This window comes from Brachionichthys hirsutus, chromosome 4 (genome assembly GCF_040956055.1).
Source record: "Brachionichthys hirsutus isolate HB-005 chromosome 4, CSIRO-AGI_Bhir_v1, whole genome shotgun sequence".
NCBI classification, from domain to species: Eukaryota; Metazoa; Chordata; class Actinopteri; order Lophiiformes; family Brachionichthyidae; genus Brachionichthys; species Brachionichthys hirsutus.
Genome location: NC_090900.1, coordinates 10,231,612 through 10,250,080, shown reverse-complemented (window position 1 = coordinate 10,250,080; position 18,469 = coordinate 10,231,612). Strand labels below are relative to the sequence as shown.

At 45.0% G+C, this 18,469-nt stretch overlaps 3 protein-coding genes across 3 annotated transcripts; 1 reads left to right on the top strand and 2 right to left on the bottom strand.

Annotated features, from left to right (window-relative positions):
- The first annotated feature begins 5,348 nt into the window (after window positions 1-5,348).
- On the top strand, window positions 5,349-10,196 carry ctsla (cathepsin La). Its single transcript, XM_068761036.1, has 8 exons — window positions 5,349-5,382; window positions 6,624-6,755; window positions 6,847-6,969; window positions 7,737-7,889; window positions 8,916-9,140; window positions 9,271-9,439; window positions 9,544-9,661; window positions 9,861-10,196. The coding sequence occupies exons 2-8, from the start codon at window positions 6,630-6,632 to the stop codon at window positions 9,958-9,960; spliced, it is 1,014 nt and encodes a 337-aa protein (XP_068617137.1). The 5' UTR covers window positions 5,349-5,382; window positions 6,624-6,629; the 3' UTR covers window positions 9,961-10,196.
- LOC137918125 (octapeptide-repeat protein T2-like) lies at window positions 5,861-6,631 on the bottom strand. The gene has a single exon (XM_068760875.1). It carries the CDS (start codon window positions 6,629-6,631, stop codon window positions 5,861-5,863), a length of 771 nt encoding a protein of 256 aa, XP_068616976.1.
- An 830-nt stretch (window positions 10,197-11,026) lies between the features above and the next one.
- fbp2 (fructose-1,6-bisphosphatase 2) lies at window positions 11,027-18,163 on the bottom strand. Its single transcript, XM_068761037.1, has 7 exons — window positions 17,896-18,163; window positions 16,860-17,022; window positions 16,009-16,101; window positions 15,143-15,283; window positions 14,819-14,956; window positions 11,997-12,116; window positions 11,027-11,280 (listed from the first exon to the last, which is right to left on the bottom strand). The coding sequence occupies exons 1-7, from the start codon at window positions 18,066-18,068 to the stop codon at window positions 11,095-11,097; spliced, it is 1,014 nt and encodes a 337-aa protein (XP_068617138.1). The 5' UTR covers window positions 18,069-18,163; the 3' UTR covers window positions 11,027-11,094.
- Window positions 18,164-18,469: the final 306 nt, after the last annotated feature.

The following is an 18,469-nucleotide window of genomic DNA, read 5'->3' as shown; positions in this document are numbered from 1 at the left end:
GGGGGTTAATGCCTTGCTCAAGGGGAAATTGAGTGCCTAGGAGGTGAATTCGCGCCTCTTCAGCTACCGGTCCACCCTCCATTCTGTGGTCTATGCTGGTTTTGAACTGGCCACCCTACATTTCCTGAGCGAAGTCCTCTACAAACTGAGTTACTGCTGCTTTAATGTTATTAAAGTTCATTTTGACCGTTTTTATTTTATCTAGTCCAGTCCTGTGCTGAATTTTTATCTGAAAGCAAACACCTTTTACTTTGCCGTTGCATGTTTTTTTTTTTTTATTCAGCCTTGAGGTTAAGTGTTTTACAAAGATGGGCTAAAATAAATCTATCAGGATAAATTTGATGCTTAATGTCTTATTATTATTAATTAAAATGTCTGTTTGAAATGGCTATGGCTTTGTTGTCGTGTCACCGTTCTGCTTAACTCGCACAAGTTCTGATATTGCCTTACTTTTTGAACGAATTTAGCTTCATCCTTCTAATACACGTCTAAAGACTTCAGTAATTATTGATAAGATGTGGTGACCTGAGACACGTTGGTTTGTCCTTTAATTTGTCGTCTGTATGAACATCATTTTGTCACTTCATGGATGCTTTGATTGTAACTTGCCAAAGAGCTGTTTATTGTTTATTTGACCTCAAAAGGTGTCTTTAGTACACAACGACCAGACCGGTCTCTTGACTCTACATTATTCAGGATCATTGCGGAGCCAAAGGAGCATCAGCTCTCCACCCACGCAGTCCCGTGATTGGCCTCCTGTCTGAGGCATGCTGGGTTTGTCTCAGCTTGTCCACTGCTGACGATGGTAACCGTCATTCAAAAACAATTGCGCAAGAAATGCAGACGTTTTTTAAGACACTGAAATTGTGATGTTTTGATCATGTGAATCTTAATTGGACAGACGAAACTAAAATGTTGTTTTGTAAAGGATCTACTGTCACTAAAGGTGAGAGGGCGATCCATCCATATGTGGCCAGTCCGTGGCCAGAAATAATTATTGATGCATTAACATGTAATCAGCATTTTAACGTTGTGCCTGAGGGAGGCGGAGGCTGACGAGTCACCCCTCTAGAGGTAACGACAGAAGAGTAGCTGGAGCAAAATACCCTCGCAGGGACCAGTTGAATATTTTCAAACATGTTGAAAACCACTCAAAGCTTTAAGTGAAGAAATATGCAGGACTGACGGGGACACGGATCAGGGTGTGTGTCTGTAGGTTCACCCAGGTCGGGGTAAATCACGAAGAATCAACTTGTTTACGTCTGATGGAAGACGTTCCACCTCATCCAAGAGGCTTCTTCAGTTGTAAATGAAGGACAAGGGACAGAAACCACCAGGACAACAAGACTCCTCAGGAGTCATTGACATTGATAAGGGGGTTGTTGCCCCCCCCCCCTCACCACCACCACCATTGTGTGAGCTGTTATGTTGAGCTGCATCCAGGTGTGGTTGGGGGTTGTGGACTTTGGGGACATAAGTCAATACTGCGTTGTGTGTTGCTGCTAGATGGTGTCTTCATCCTCCTCCTTTTTCCAGTTTGACCAAAATGGCTTCTTTAAATCCTCTCTCAAACCATCTGTCTTCCCTGGCTTAACACCTGGACATTACTGTCCTCAAAGGAGTGTCCTGTTTCTCTCTGGTGCAAGTGGACTGCTGAGTCTTGTCCTGAGGAGTTGTCCCTCCTGTGTTGGGCCATACGCTCATGGAGCGGTTCTTTGGTCTCCCCAATGTCCAAGTCGCTGCGTTCTGCACTGCGCTGGACATCGTTCACTACATTGCTCTGTTTGTCTGTTCGGGTGGATCATCATCTGTCTCGGGGTGTTGCCAGGTTTGACGTGTATGGGAATCTTGTGTTTACTGCAAATTCTCTTGAACTTTGTCCTGAAACACCAGTAATGTCCGGGATGGCAACGGGTTTCCGTTTGTCTTCCTTCGCCTGTTCAATTCTCACAAGGTAATCAATGAAGTGCATTTTACCGATATTTAAGCAATAAATACTTCTACAACTGACATATTCTTCAGGAACGCCTCGCTGCCACAATGTTATTTAAAGGTCAAATAAAAAAAAATATTTATGCTATCTCACTCAACTTGCTTTGTCCTGAAGGCAAAAGCTTAGTCATCCACTTTCGCAAGCTGATCTCGCTCGAGCAACTCAACCCAGTCACATGAGCTGCTGAGGGTGCGGTCCGCTTTCCAATTTCTGCAAATGGACCAGATATTGTTTGAAGGACGCGACACATTTTTAGTGTGAGACAGAGGCCAGCGATGAACTCGTTTAAGAGGAAGGACAAATGCCATTCAATTCTTATATTTTGCAGTGACGTAGATTTATCCAGTTATTTGTTCTAAAAAGTTTTTTTCCATTTAACTTAAACAGTTTAAGATTATTTATTCTTTAAAATTGCTGAATCACCAGTCAGCTGAGCCTTACCATGGATTGATCAATCACTCGACTAACTGTGCTACATGCTATGCCGTGAGAACGTATTGCTGTCTCTGCATGTTGCTATAGCATGAAATATAGCTATAGCTGATGTGTATAATGTTGTGTTGTTTAGTCAACAACTCTATATTTGTAACTTCTTTCTTGTGCTGAGCGATCAATGAGGAACACGGTGAGGCACGCAGTTTTCCTTCCTCATGGCACGAGGCGCTGTGAATCCAAACAGGTTAAAGATCTTCATGAACTGGGCTTGTTCAGGTTTAACTGCAGAATGTACTCCTGTTGAGGGACCGATCCACAACCCCCAGCGACACCTGAATGCATCTCAGCATAACAGCTCACCTGAGGGTGGGGAGGAGCAACAAGCCTTCACCTTACGGATGCTAATGACTCCAGGGGGTTCGTTAGTCAGGTTTCATGACTGCCAGGAAGCATTAGCATTCATAAAGGAAATGCTAAAACTCCCGGGGGACTCTGATTGCCTTTGTGGTTCCGGTCCCTTCTTTGTTGCTTTGTTTTCTGCTCCAACGGGAGTATACCGAACTCTCAGGCAGTGAAGGTTAGATGTTTTGGAGACGAGGTCAGAGAGACCAGACTTTGATGGTTTGGACATGTCCAGAGGAGAGACGGGGACTATATCGGTAGAAGGATGCTGAGGATGGAGCTGCCAGGGAACAGGGCTAGAGGACGACCCAGGAGAAGATACATGGACGTAGTGAGGGAGGACCTTGATTTGCTGTGGGGACCCTTAAGGGACAAGCCGAAAGTCCGGTAGTTGTGTTCGTCATTGACTTTATACTGCAGAGTCTTTTGCACCAGCTAGCAGGGTACTGCAACACATTGGTGTTCCAGAGCCAATAAGCTCATAGCTTTTGCACCATCTTGGTGGTGTTTCATGGATCTCCCCTTCATTCTCAATCATGATGCTACCATGCGCTACCAATGAACCTCTTTACATGTAGAATGATAATCACAATTTCCCCTTTTTTTTAATACCCCTCTTCCAGATTTTGTAAAACAAATTTACACTTTACTTCCATCAACTTCAGAATGCTTTGTGTGTAAAATCGGAAACTTAAATCTAAATTTAAAGCTGCCAAATTAGAGGTGCGGAAAAAAAAGAATAGTTTCCTCTCAAATATGGTTGATTAGAGGTATACAAAATTAAAGGCTGAAATATAAATAATTAAGTGGTATAAGGCGTTTCAGAACTGTACTAAATGTTGAATGTCCTCTGATGCAGGACTACGAATTAAGACGTCAACAAAGAAATTGGGTCAATCAGAGTGCATAAACAACTTTGCCTGTTCAGTTCCACAGTCTTATCAATCACATGAGTGTTGACCCTGTTTAGGTCAGACTTTGCACCGACAGTTCCTGGAATTCTTGACTCATACAGTACTCCTACCTCCCCTATTGTGTTAGTAATATACTGTATATCACAGACCATCATGTAGTAGTGTACATTTTGCATCCATTACAGAGACTGATTATGAAAAAGATGCATTTTGTTTATGTTTGTGACAACTTTTCCCAAAGCCTTCTCATATACAGCGTACCAATGAATCCGCTCCACACAAATAAATGTTGGCAGTAAGGATGCGTCGCTGTCTTAAGAGGCCGCAGAAATTGTTCAAAGTCGTCTATTTTCTGGGCTACATTGCAAACGGGAAACAGAATGAGTTGACTGAGCCAGAATCAAATAATTGGTGGATGGGCATGGACAGACACAAAACCCTCTTGTGATTGGATCTTTTAAAAAAAACAAGTCACAGGTGTTTCACATGATTAATGTGATGATTAACTTGGAATTTCTATTTGCACACGCTGGAGATAAAAAAAAAAAATGCAGACGGTGTCGCTAACGTCTATCTTTTCCATTGATTTTAACATTGAATGTACAGAATTGATTAGCAAAAACACAATACATATCAGGTTGGACTCTTTATTTTTAGATACTATAGATAAAAGATTCTACACGTGTGTTACTTTTCTCTCAACAACAACAACTAATATCGCATCCACTCATAGGCCTGTTCAGTCATCACATCGATCTCAGGCTGCTGCAGCCGCCTAGTAAAGTGTGTTAAAGAGCCCATAAACTGAATTATGTTGACCTATAGTATCTTTCAAACGTGTTTTTTTTTTTATATGTAACCTTTCAGTATAGTCATCGAAGCATATTAATTATATGCATTGTGTGCATGGCATTAGATAAATACAATTACAAAGGAAATCCAACAGTACCCAGTTAGTTTAATGGCTGTGATTAAATCCTTCTCAGGATTCATCTCATTTAAAGAATTTGGATATTTTCCGCTCCCTTTTTTTTAGTATTTAAAACAATTTCAATAAGCAGAAATAGTCAATAAAGTTCCCCACCCCACTTGGCAATATAAATGGTTATTTTTTTGCCTTCATTCAAACAACTTGAAGGATTATTTGATCGCTTATGATGTATTTGATCTACCTATACAACATTTTACATCTTTGAAATTAGTCAATTAATATGTTTTCAGTCAGATAATCTGAAAGGCTGTTGATCAGTATAGGAGTATCTTCATTTGTTTGCTTTAATCCGATCAACATTGATTAAATCACACTAACTATTCTTCCCCGGTTCCTATCTGTGAAAAGAAGAGGAAGAATAATAATAAAGAGAGACGAAGCCATTGATTGTTTTTCTGTGATTTTAGCTGACGCAGTCTTCATAACAGCTGACCCGTTCTCCAGGATGTCTTTCCAAACGGAGGGACTCACGTGCTTCCAAAGGTGACGTCACGTGGAGGGGCGGGGACTCAATCCCAAATCCGTGATTTGGACCAATCGGAGAGCTCGACGGGACGGTCCCTCCTTGGTGCCAGTCGAGCCTGAATATAAACGTTCTGCTCCGAACGAGGGGAGTTCGTTTCTTCGTCGCAAACGGGAGAGACAGAGTAAGTAGGAACGGCGTTTATTTCATGTTTTAACATTTTAAAACGCGAAACTCGACGTGCCAACAGAACGATAGTAATGGTGCTGATTGTGTTTGCCTTGTTCTTTGGGCTCGTAATTAACGGTCTTGGTTTTTTTTAAGTGTCGGCAGACCGACCCGTTGTTATTCTCTTCCTCCAGGACGAGCCATCTTGTTTCATTCGGCCTTTGTCGTCGCTCCCAGTTCACCGGTTAATCCTGCCGCTCCTTGGTTCTTGCCCTCGGCTTGGAGAGAGCCAACACCCCGGTGGCTAGCATGTTAGCATGTCCAAGGGTTTCCCGTCTTTTCCATGACTAGGCCGGTTTCGTGACACAAACAGCAGGCTGGGCTTCCAGGCTGGGCTTCCAGGCTGTTTAATAGCACAGCTCCGGAAGGTCTTTTTTTCTGTTAACAAGACGGGAAATGACGGCTGTGTCGGGAATGCGCGGCTTCAGTGTGACTCATGGGAGTGAAACGGGCTCCATCCTGGACCGTCCTGCTTCTCCCGGACTCTGACCGTCCTGCTTCTCCCGGACTCTGACCGTCCTGCTTCTCCCGGACTCTTGACCGTCCTGCTTCTCCCGGACTCTTGACCGTCCTGCTTCTCCCGGACTCTTGACCGTCCTGCTTCTCCCGGACTCTTGACCGTCCTGATTCTCCCGGACTCTTGACCGTCCTGCTTCTCCCGGACTCTGACCGTCCTGCTTCTCCCGGACTCTGACCGTCCTGCTTCTCCCGGACTCTGACCGTCCTGCTTCTCCCGGACTCTTGACCGTCCTGCTTCTCCCGGACTCTTGACCGTCCTGCTTCTCCCGGACTCTGACCGTCCTGCTTCTCCTGGACTCTGACCGTCCTGCTTCTCCCGGACTCTGACCGTCCTGCTTCTCCCGGACTCTGACCGTCCTGCTTCTCCCGGACTCTTGACCGTCCTGCTTCTCCCGGACTCTGACCGTCCTGCTTCTCCTGGACTCTGACCGTCCTGCTTCTCCTGGACTCTGACCGTCCTGCTTCTCCCGGACTCTGACCGTCCTGCTTCTCCTGGACTCTTGACCGTCCTGCTTCTCCCGGACTCTGACCGTCCTGCTTCTCCCGGACTCTGACCGTCCTGCTTCTCCCGGACTCTGACCGTCCTGCTTCTCCCGGACTCTGACCGTCCTGCTTCTCCCGGACTCTGACCGTCCTGCTTCTCCCGGACTCTGACCGTCCTGCTTCTCCTCCCAACAGGAAGTCATGATGTTGCCTCTGATCGTGTTGGCCGTGTTCCTGAACGCAGCGCTCTCCACCCCGGTCCGGGACGTGGAGCTGGATAAGCACTGGGATCTATGGAAGAGCATGAGTTCAAAGGAATATCATGTGGTATGTGTTTATTTGTTTATTTTGTTTTCAGCAAAATAGAAAAAGAAGAGAGAAAGCAAATACCGTCTGAATGCTCTTCCTGTTCTTGTAGAAGGAGGAGGGATGGAGGAGAATGGTGTGGGAGAAGAACCTGAGGAAGATCGAGCTGCATAATCTCGAGCACTCCCTGGGCAGGCACTCCTACCGCCTGGGCATGAACCACTTCGGAGACCTGGTTAGACCGTTTTCAGTACATTTACTTTAAAAGCTTTTTAGTAGTCGGATGGTGGAAAGGTGCCAATAGGGTTCCTTAAAAAGGATCCGGAATGTAGACTTCCTGTGTGATAGATTATGGAATCTTGTTTTATTTAGTCCTAAAAGGTGCAATTAAATTATAGAAGTACTAAAAAGATGAATCTAATCTTGTGGGGAAATGCAGTCCTAAAACGGAGAACCACAAAAGATGCAAATAATATCTGCAGCAAGAACTAGAAAAGCACCCGGAGAGCACAGACCTCCACCAAGCAGCTCATTCCCCTCCTAACTGGATCTACACCGTCCACATGTTGATCTGGATCATCATCATCAAAAGGTTCTAGATTGTTCTTGGTATCTTTATACACCAACCATGAACAGTACAAGTGGATCAGAGTTGGTTTTTGTATTTTTAACTGATTTTTTAATCCATAATTGGAGTTTTAATGTTAAAATGTCATATTTTCTGGATCCGATCCGTATTTTACAAGATAGGATTTTTAATTTTATTGTTTAAAGCCTCCATAATAAGTAAATGGGGAATATCCAGATGATGGGTATCTGGATCGCTCTAAAAATTTGATGGGATCTAAATTAGATCTAGACTCATCTTCAGGTTTTATTTTTTCATCAAGATCCATCCAGCAGTTTTTCTGTAATCCTCCTAACAGACAAACGCCATCAGACACATTCTGCAGACGTTTTAGTGCTGAGCATTAATAAGCCTTAATCCACACATTTCCACAGACTCATGAGGAGTTCAGGCAGATCATGAACGGCTACAAGCGCCAGACGAGCAGGAAGGTCAAAGGATCCCTGTTTCTGGAACCGAACTTCCTCGAGGCGCCGCGTTCTGTGGACTGGAGGGAGAAGGGCTACGTCACCCCCGTTAAGGACCAGGTAATCTTATCTCATGGTTTTGCTATTGATGAATGTTCTCATTTGGAGTCGGTGAGGATTCATAAACAGCTTTTTGTTCCGGTGAACGGTTACGGGCGTCGACATGATCCCAAACTCTTGTTTTTGTAGCAGTGAAAACCTTACAGGAAACCCAAAGGCTTTATCATTGTTTGCTTTGTGAACCATGAGAGGGCAATGTTCAACTTTGACCAACACTTTGTGTCTACTTTTTGCCGGCGCGTAGGAGTTAAGTTCGCTCCTGCTAGACTTGCAGTTGTCTGATGGCGTTCTGGAACAAGAACATCACAACCTGTTTTTAGCAAATGTTCAGCTGTGAAAAGCTCCAGTTCCTCTTATGTGAGGTAAAGCGGACGCTTTATCCGCCGAACGTCGTGCTGAAACGGAAAGATAAGATGGCTGCATGTTTCTGTTATCGGTACGCTGCACACACACACACAGAATACTGGATCAGAATACTGGAGCCCAATACAGTTTCTGAAAGTGAGATACTTTTTCAAGTCGTAGTGATGAATAAAGTTATTTAGAATTGCCATGGAAATGAACTTTGTTGCAAGATTCGCTTGTGTTTTGATGAAATGATTCTGAACTTCAAGCGGCGTGTTTTACTTCACCAGATGTAGCAGGGGGTTGTGGGTATTTTACACCGTCTATCAGCGACATCCAATGAACTCAGGAGGATCCACAACAAGCATTCACACCTGGATGCAGCTCAACAAATGGCTCCCCCGAGGGCGGGCTTCGACAACGACCCCCCCCCCCCCCCCCCCGTATGAATGCTGATGACCCCGATGAGTCTCGTCCTGGAGGTTTCGGTCCTTTGTTAGTATCTGGACTCTCTGCCCGTCGTTTAGAACTGAAGCCTCTTGGATGAGGTGAAACGTCTTCAATCAGGTCCAGCTGATTCTCCGTTTTGACCTTCGACCTGGACGACTGAGAACCGACGGACATGCTTCACTTATTATTTTGTCATTGGTGTTAAAACGAGCCCCCCCCTCTGTTTCTCAGGGTCAGTGCGGCTCCTGCTGGGCCTTCAGCACCACCGGGTCTCTGGAGGGGCAGCACTTCAGAAAGACTGGCAAGCTGGTGTCCCTGAGCGAGCAGAACCTGGTCGACTGTTCCAGACCCGAGGGCAACGAGGGCTGCAACGGCGGCCTGATGGACCAGGCCTTCCAGTATGTGGAGGACAACAACGGCCTGGACTCCGAGGACTCCTACCCGTACCTGGGAACGGTGCGTATCTCACCGGAGGAACCTTTTTGTTTGCAGCCGCGTTTATGGTAACGGCATCCAGTGTGACTCCTCCGAATGGATTTGGAACGGTTCCTGATATTGTGGCTTCCCGCTAACGCTTCTCTTCCAGGATGACCAGCCGTGCCACTACGACCCCAAAGCCAGCGCTGCCAACGACACCGGATTCGTCGACATTCCCAGCGGCAGCGAGCGTGCCTTGATGAAGGCGGTGGCGTCCGTTGGACCCGTGTCGGTCGCCATCGATGCTGGTCATGAATCGTTCCAGTTCTATCAGTCAGGTCAGAGCACGGCCGACTCATCGCCTCGTGTCTGCCGCATGTTTCTTTCCCAGTTTGTGTAACCCATTGGGATTCTTTTTGATCGATCGGGGGGGGGGGTTTAGGAATCTACTATGAGAAGGAATGCAGCAGCGAGGAGCTGGACCACGGGGTGCTGGTGGTGGGCTACGGCTACGAAGGAGAAGACGTCGACGGCAAGAAATACTGGACTGTGAAGAACAGGCGAGTGGAAGACGCGGGACGCTGCTGGCGAAGCGCGTCCAGAGCGAGATTAAACGCGCTACGTGTTCTAAGGAAGCTTTTAATACTATCGCTTGTCTAGTCTAACGTGCATTCCTTTATTCTGCTTCTCATAATGACAAAAGACGACGAGCAAATCAGTTGAACTCATTTCCTGACTCTTTGTTGTGTCGTCTTGCAGTTGGGGCGAGAAGTGGGGGGACAAAGGCTACGTCCTCATGGCCAAAGATAAAAAGAACCAGTGTGGAATCGCGACGGCAGCCAGTTACCCTCTCGTCTGACGTCGGGATGTTGTGTTCAAATGAAGGCGAGGGAGAGCTCTGCCGTGCTGCTGTTGGGGAAATGGCAGCATCTTGTTTTTATGCCACCTTTTAATTAGTTGATGAATGATTTTAGTTTACTTTTATTAAGTGTAAATATGTCAACGCTACTTGGTAAGTGATATTTTAACACTTACTTGTAAATGATCTATCATTTTGTACTTTTAATTGCGGTCAATTAAAGTTGTGAAACACTAGTTTGATGTTTGGAATATTCTTCAATCTGTATTTTACGACGTATAGAGAGGTGAAAACTACAAATGTCTCCAGAATGAACTACGCAAAACGGCTTCACGGTGACTGCAGTGTTTACAGGCAGTTTTATTTGAATTTAGAAAACAGCGGTTGTGATTTGGTATTCATGAATCATGCTTGGATTGCTGTGTGGTTAATCAGCCGCTATCGATCTCGTTTAGAAGATTTATCTCGCTTCTTGAAATGCCATGACAAAATATTAGTAATAAAATCAATTCTGGGCCTGCTGCTTAAAATGTTTTTAGATCTTTTGAATGAAGCTGCCAACAATTAATTTATTATTTTATTTGTAGTCCACATACTGCTCTGACATGGAGCGCGTTTGCGTGTGGAACTTATTGTTCTCACCTCACTCCAGATCAATACGCTGAGCTGGAGATGTGTTGTTGTGCAACCTAAACAGAAGGCCCGGTTCACAATCACAGTGTAAAGACATGCTCAGACTTTCCTTTCAGAAGCTGAATGGATGACGTTCGTCATCACATAGCGAGATGTAAACAGGAATAACTTAACATCTGTCTGAAAAAAGGTTGCATCCAGAGAGAGGCTTGCAGGTGACGCAACACCATGTAGCTTTTACCTCCAAATAGGATTTCAAAATATATTATTTTTGACTTTCTGTTTACTGTTACGATGAATGAGTTTAGTTTAAGATGATTTGTTAAATGACAAAGGCATGAAAGATCAGAGATTTGTCTGGTCACTGTTTTAGCCTCATATTTGTCACTACCCTTGACTTGGATGAAAATCAGAAATAAATCCATGAAATTGCTTAAAGTTCACAGACTTTTTCTTGCCATCGTATAACTAGACAGAAACAATGAGAGAGCTACTGCAGCTTTACGGGTGCTTCTTCACAAAGGACAGATACTCGTTGACATCATCAGGAGAGCCGACCACGAAGGGCACCCGCTGGTGGAGGGCCTCGGGCTGGACGTCCAGTATCCTCTGGGTGCCAGTGGTGGCGAGGCCTCCTGCCTGCTCGATGAGGAAAGCGATGGGGTTACACTCGTACAGCAGCCGCAGCTAGAGCGAGAAGAGAAATGTATGCATGAATTCACAAGTATGTACTGTATATACTGAATTGTATAATATTGTAACCGGATGATTGGGGTTAATTGGGCAGGCAGGTGTGGGAGGGAGCACCTGTGGCCCATTTACCCTGATTGGGGGGGGGGGGGTGTATATAGGTGCTTCCCCCTCCCTCGTTCCAGGTCCCTCATTTACGTTTTCCCCGTCTCAAAGGCAGGTTGGTCGTAGACTGTCACTGCTTGTCTCCCCTTTTCTTCTGTTAGTTTTGTTCGTGGAGTGTTTTTAAGGAAGTTTTTAGGGTGTTAAATAAATGTTTGGAATTCCTAATGCCATGCTGGTCGTCACTGTGAGCGGACCTGTGGGTGGGGAAACCCGCTAAAACGAGTTTGGGACCAACGGAACAAATTAAATAGATCTTTAGGTTGCAAGTCCTAAAGTGGCGTTGTCGGCAAAGGTCGGACCGTTTGGCCCCATATTCCCAACGCTACAATGTGATAGTCTTTATTCTTGATTCATCTAAAAATAATCTGGTAGCTAAAATGATAAATATAGTGGAACCTAAGAAAATGAAAAGCACAATATTATTCCTTTTAAAAGGAGGCAGCTGTAAAGGGAGACTCAAATAGTGACCTTTATTTTGAAGAGAACTACAGTTGAGTAGCTGTACTCTACTGTGTTCATGGTGGGTACTAGTAGCTGAGTGTTTGCACCTTTCCTTTGGGGCTCTTCTCGTTTGCGGGGTACATGAAGATCCCTCCGTAGGCGATGGTGCGGTGAACATCAGAGACCATGGAGCCGACGTATCGAGCTCCGTAGGGGGGGCTGCCGTCCTGTAGGAAGAGCGGGTACATTTTTAAAAGAACACATGACTGCAGCATGAGTCTAGGCTGCCTCGTATGTCCCCCTCGTAGGCTTGAACGTTGGTCTTTTCCTCCTCTGCAGAGAAAGACAGATGTTGTTTACTCGTGTCGACGGATTCCAAGGATGACGAGCTTTCATAGTTGAAATATCCGGTGCCAGTAATAGACTTCATAGACCGGAGAGGCAACCCTGATCAGGTCGAAGCCATGTTGTCATCTTTAATTCTGTCAACAAGGTCTGATAATTGATCACATGTCCCCTAAAGTCTTATCTTTAGGGGACTTTCTTCTGCAGATTGCAGTGTCCTTATTGTGAGGGGTTTTCTTTGAAGTTCACTATGCAGACAATGGAGTCATGTCTAAGTGCAGATGTCACATTAATATGTCAGATGCTTTGAATGCTCATATAATCTTCGCTTCATTTGATGCTCTAATCTCCCTGAACGCAGAGCCAGCAGGGAAAATGCTCCAGAATTGTTTGTTTGTGTTTAAATCGTGACTCGAATGAGTCGATGAAGCTCTGGATCGGTTTGCTCACACAACCAGACAGTTGATCTGCAGCGGGTAAAGTGCACCAGTGGTTTATTTGAGGACATCAATCAACGAATGGCGTTCTGAGAAGTGGTTGAAGAGAAAAAAGGTGCCCATCCTAGAATGTAAAAGACGAGGTTACGGAGCTTTGCTGACGCGGCTCTCTGAAAAGAACGAATGTTTGTTATTCTGACCTATTTCAATGCACAGTGCATAACTTTCTAAAGCGATAAGGAGACGGGACATGGTAAATAAAGAAAAAGGCTTGCACACATAGAGGCAGCGTAACAACAAAGGTAATAGATAAATGTAATCGCAGCTTTTACACCAGACAGGTTAAAGTCTGCTGATTCACTGTGAGCAAAAAAACCCAACAACTAAAGATCACTGTTTAATATTATTTGTGAAGGGTCTATTTTTGCTTCACGACCTTCATTTCGATGCTCACACTCTTCAGAGTTCAGGGCAGCGATGGAGGAACAGGCCTGTTGGGTGTTTCCTGTTCAGCCCGGTTCACGGCGTGACGCAGTGTCAGGGGCTTTGCTGAGTCACACCTCTTTGTCGTGGAGGTGTGTGCTTCCCACAGACCCAGCAGTGTTGAGCAATGCTGGCAAACGTGCACTCCCTCTACGGCCGAGACGAGAATCAATGCCATCGCTGAGATACTCAAATCTATTTATGCTGCATTGAAGCTTACTCCTTTTCCATCAGCACTGACATTCCGGCTCAACATTATGACAGACGATCTTGCTGTGGCGAAACTCGATAGTGGTTTGACTGGATGGTTGCGAGTTCAGCCTATAGACAGCAGCGCTGACACGATGAACAATGTAAAACCTTCAACAAAATGGACGTCTTTATTAGACGAGCAGGTCTGAGCAGGGGATTCAGAAAGAAGGTTCTGGAACTGATAAAGGCACAATGAGAAACAATCAAACAGGTTATTTCCTTCTTGTTCTGTAATCTTAATAATAGTGTATGTCACTTGATTGCATGCTTAATTCGGGCAAAGTTTTACACCGGATGCCATTCCTGCAGCAACTCTGCATTTATCCGGGCTTGGGACCGGTTCGAGGAAGAAACTGGCAGTGCTACAGTACTTCCTGATACCCATGCTGTCATCTAGGAGGCTGCTTAGATGATGAGGATGATGCATAGCTGGAGATGAAGAAAGTGAGGTTCTCTTTGGGAGAGACCAGGTTGGATAGGATTAGAAAAGAGACAATAAGAAGGACAGTGAAGGTTAGACATTTAGGAGATAAGGTCAGAGAGGACAGACTTTGATGGTTTTGACATGTCCAGAGGAGAGACAGGGACTATATCGGTAGAAGGATGCTGAGGATGGAACTGCCAGGGAACAGGACTAGAGGTCGACCCAGGAGAAGATACATGGACGTAGTGAGGGAGGACACGAGAGTGGCTGGTGTTGGGGAGGACGATGCAAAGGACAGGGTGAGGTGGAGAAGGTTCATCTGCTGTGGCGACCCCTCACGGGACAAGCCGAAAGAAGAAGAATAGTGTATGTCGGTGTGGTACATGAACCTGTCTGACAGTATTGTGTGTGTCTGAACAACACAAAGCAACTCAGCAAACCCTTCACTGAGGAAAAGCGATGCAGATGATCTCGTGACGATGAATCTACTGAAGATGTGCTGAGTTTGCATTCTGTGGCCATCTGAACGCCCAGATCAGAGCCAGTCATTTCCTGAGGAACAGCAGGTTTCCGGCCACCGTCACCACTCTGCAGCTTAGCTGACCGAGCTGCATGTCGCCCTCCACCCTGGCTGACCGTACCGTCACACCAATGACTTTCAATCACATGCTTGACCGTTGCTATTTTCCAACTCTGGCTGCGGTACATGGCTGCATGAAGGTTTCTGTAATAATTTTCCGATCAATCAAATCAATAGGTTGCATTCATACTGTCAGCTCATGTACTGTGTGCAGCTTTAAGACATTATACTTGAATCATAAATTAGAAATACAAATCATTAATCCACTCTGAAATATTAATTACTAATTATTTTCCAGTCTTACGCAACATTCAATCTGCAGGGAACCATGGCAAAAGCCAATGGTTGTGTATTTATGTGTGCAGCGTTGTTTTTCCATACAGTACTTGTATGTAGTTGTTCTCTCACCTCTGGGTACTTCTTGTGCTTGAGGTACTCATTGACGGAGGGGTGGAAGTACTTGGCATAGCCCTCATTGAGGCTGTAGATCTTCCCCTTCTGCTTGATCCTCACGTTCCTCTCGGTTAGGATGAACTCACCAAAGGCCTGGCAAACAAAAGCTTTGTGTGGGATATTCCTCCCCAGAGATAGTCACCACGACAAACGTGAATAAGGTGCAGAATGGAACACGAGTAAGTCCTTGTGTCGCAGTAAATGGCATTAACACTCGATAAAACTTGATTTAAAAACACACATCTCCAATTGAACTTCTGTCAGTACTGAAGTACTCACAGGGTCCAATGTGAAGAAGTTGAGGCCGGCCCCGGTGCTGATGGCCACCAGGGTGGCGCTGCCATACAGAGCATAGCCTGCACACACCATGTTGTTTCCTGTCTGGAGAGCGTCTTTCTCTGTGGGCTCCCCTTCTCCTACCTGAAGCATCCCAACAGAAGGAAAACACAAAACAAAACAAAAACTTTAAGGAAAACAATTTCCCAAAAAGCCACTAAAACGGAAGCTGTCTGTTTCACACTGCGTGCATCTACAGGGTTAAATCAGAAGAGTGTAATTTTGTAATGAGTTAATGTATGGAATCTCACAAATTAGTGCAATTTCCAAAATGTACTACTAATAGTTTATGAAAGGCTTTTGTATATCCAAATAAACAAAAACATATTGCTGTTGTTGTTGATGTGTCTCTTTTTTTTTTATAATCTAGTGAATTTGTATGTGATTAAATTATTAACTCCCTTTTCTGTTTCTGCTGGAAACCGCAGAAATAGGAAGTATTTCCAGCAGAAAGCGAGATAAGCTGTCCAACAGTGCCCTCTAGCGTCTGCGACGAAGCATTGCACTTTCAGGCGTCCTATTGATAAGGCAAATATCCAGATATGTTCAATACTATGTTATAAGTGTAATCATGTCATCAGAGTTTCTATTGTTCGAAGAAGTAACTGAATTATACTACATCACATTTGATGCTTGTCTTTCCCTGTATTTATTAAGCAGAAAAATGTTATTATTTACAACACATAGAAATTATATATAATTACAGCTTTTATATAATTGCCTGGTACATGTTTTACCTGATGCCTTGTGAAACTTCAGACCTTTCAGTGCCCGAATGGTTTGTGTGTCTTTGCAGAGATCAGCCTTACCCGTTTGTAAATGGCAAAGATGGTGCCAATAGAAGCTAAGCAGTCGATGTTGCTGGAGCCGTCCAGAGGATCAAAGCAGACCACATACTTTCCCTGCGACAAAAGCAAATTCAGCTAAGGTATTAGTGAAAAGAAAAGAAAAAACAGTGAACCCCTTTTGTGCACACTTATTTATAAGTCATTACATCCTCATGCTTCATTGTATTCTTTCTATGCAAAAAGAGACTAACATAAAGTAAAAAAAATCCATTACATTGCTCTTCACAGAGATAATAATGTGACGAGAAGACCTCTAAAAACATCTGTGGCAGTAGATCTGATATTAATCTCCAAGAACCATGTGAGTCAGTTCTGTAATTTACAAGACATCGTACAAGCAGCCAGGAGATGCATTCATTCATTCATTCATCCATTCATTCATCTTCTTCTGCCACTGCCAAAATGTGGCGGGGTAGACACTGGATAAGTCGCCAGTTAATGGCAGGGCCACACATAGACAAACAAACGCTCACACCTGTGGACACCGAGCATGTCCTATTCAGCCCAGCTGCATGTTGTTGGTGGTGGGAGGAAGCCGGAGAACCCAAAGAGAACCATGTAACCATATCAGGACAAAAAGTATACGAGACATGGTTTATTTAATTTCACATCTGGTCCACATAAAAGGAATATCCACAGAAATGAAATTAAAATCTGCAAATAAGGAGTGAAGCTACGTCTGCATGACAAACAACCCAGAGCAGCTCGAGTGGTGTCAAAGCCATCGAACGGTCCCTCCATCCTCAGCGAGAAACTGTAAGCTGAATTATTTTAGACTCTGATGTTGCCAGATGACCAGCTTCCCCACTCACCCTCTTGTCTTTGGGGGTGACGATGAGCTCCTTGTTCTCCTCCGACACCATGCAGCAGCAGCTGTAGGAGGCCCGCAGCATGTTGATGACCAGGTCGTTTGACAGCACGTCCAGCTTCTTCACGTCGTCCCCTGTGACGTTCACTGAGCCTGAGAGGCCCTGCCTGTGTGCACCAGTGAAGATGATGAAGATGATGCATTTGGTCAGCTGGTGAATGTCTGTTCGAGTCCTTTTAATTTCCAGCAGTGTTGATGTGTGCTCGGTTAAATCATTTCAAAGCTACTTTTGCTCCTTCAAGTTTTCATCCTTTGCAGAGTGATATTGTTTCAACAGACAATCAGGATAAATACCGGTAGTAATAATAATGTAAAAATACACACTTGAAAAATCTGTAGTATAGTAGGTTACACATATTCAATCAGTGCTCTTATTGCTTGTTAGCATTTTCTATGTGACTGCATGAGGATCAGGAGACGTGGGGGAAAAGGATAATTCATACTTGACTTAAATTTGATTCGGTTTGTCCGTAAAGGCTGGAGTCGGAATCAAGTCGACTCGCCTCACGCTTTACTGCATGTTTGCGTTTTGGCTGTTGCTGCCATGCAGGCTGATCCTTTAGGGCTCTGCTTCACTGCCTCTCGTCTCTTGGGTCCGCTCTCTTAACAAAGAACTGGCTTTTGCATCATTGCAAAGATCATTGCATCAGCAAATCCAATATGGTTGTGAAATCACATTTTCGTCACTTTGTACCTGGCATTGAACAACCTGCACAGTTCTTTATGACAGTGAGACTAGCATAGAAATGCCCCCCCCCCCCCCCTCCCCCCTCCTTAACATAGGTCAAAGCACACACCTTCCAATCAGATCAGGGCAATAAATCCACCACTAGACCACAGCAAAATGTTTAACAACCAAATGTGGAAGGCAGTGAATTCCTGAATATGATGTTCTGCAGGTGACCTCTGACCTCTGTGGTCAGCTATCTATATATATATATATATATACACACACAATAGGCCAGCACCTCGGTACTTACAGGTGGGCCAGGCCTGCTTTGCGCACGGCAGAGGAGATGGCTTTGATGGCGGTCAGCATGGCGTTGATGAGCTGGGTCAGCTCACCGGTTGCCCCCTTAGCCAGGCGACCGGTCTCCATGATGAAGCGGGTTAGGGTCCACACATCCGTGTCAAACGCTGACTGGTCGGACATGATGGGTTCAGGCTGTTTGCTCGCTCCCGGTGGGACGCAGGTCAGGTGGAGCGTGGACAGTAACTCAGTGAAGTCTGTTTCATTCCCAAAGCCGTGAAAACAAGCCGGGGGGATCTATTTATGAGTTCTGTGTGGTGGTGGGATGGGGGGGGGGGGGGTGTCAGGTGTCTGCAGCAGAGACGGGCACAGTTTAGTCCCGCCCTGGACACGTTCTCTTTTTCCTTTTATCAAAGGACTTGCAACGAGTTTGATTCCAGTTCCTCAAAACTTGGGTAGCAAGAGCTCTTGGGTAAATTGTCAGGTTTTTAACCACATTGGTTTGCACACGAACCGGAGAGCAGTCGGTGCTCAGACGATAGAGGAACTACTTTCTGCCTAAATATGTTCGTGTTACCTTGTTT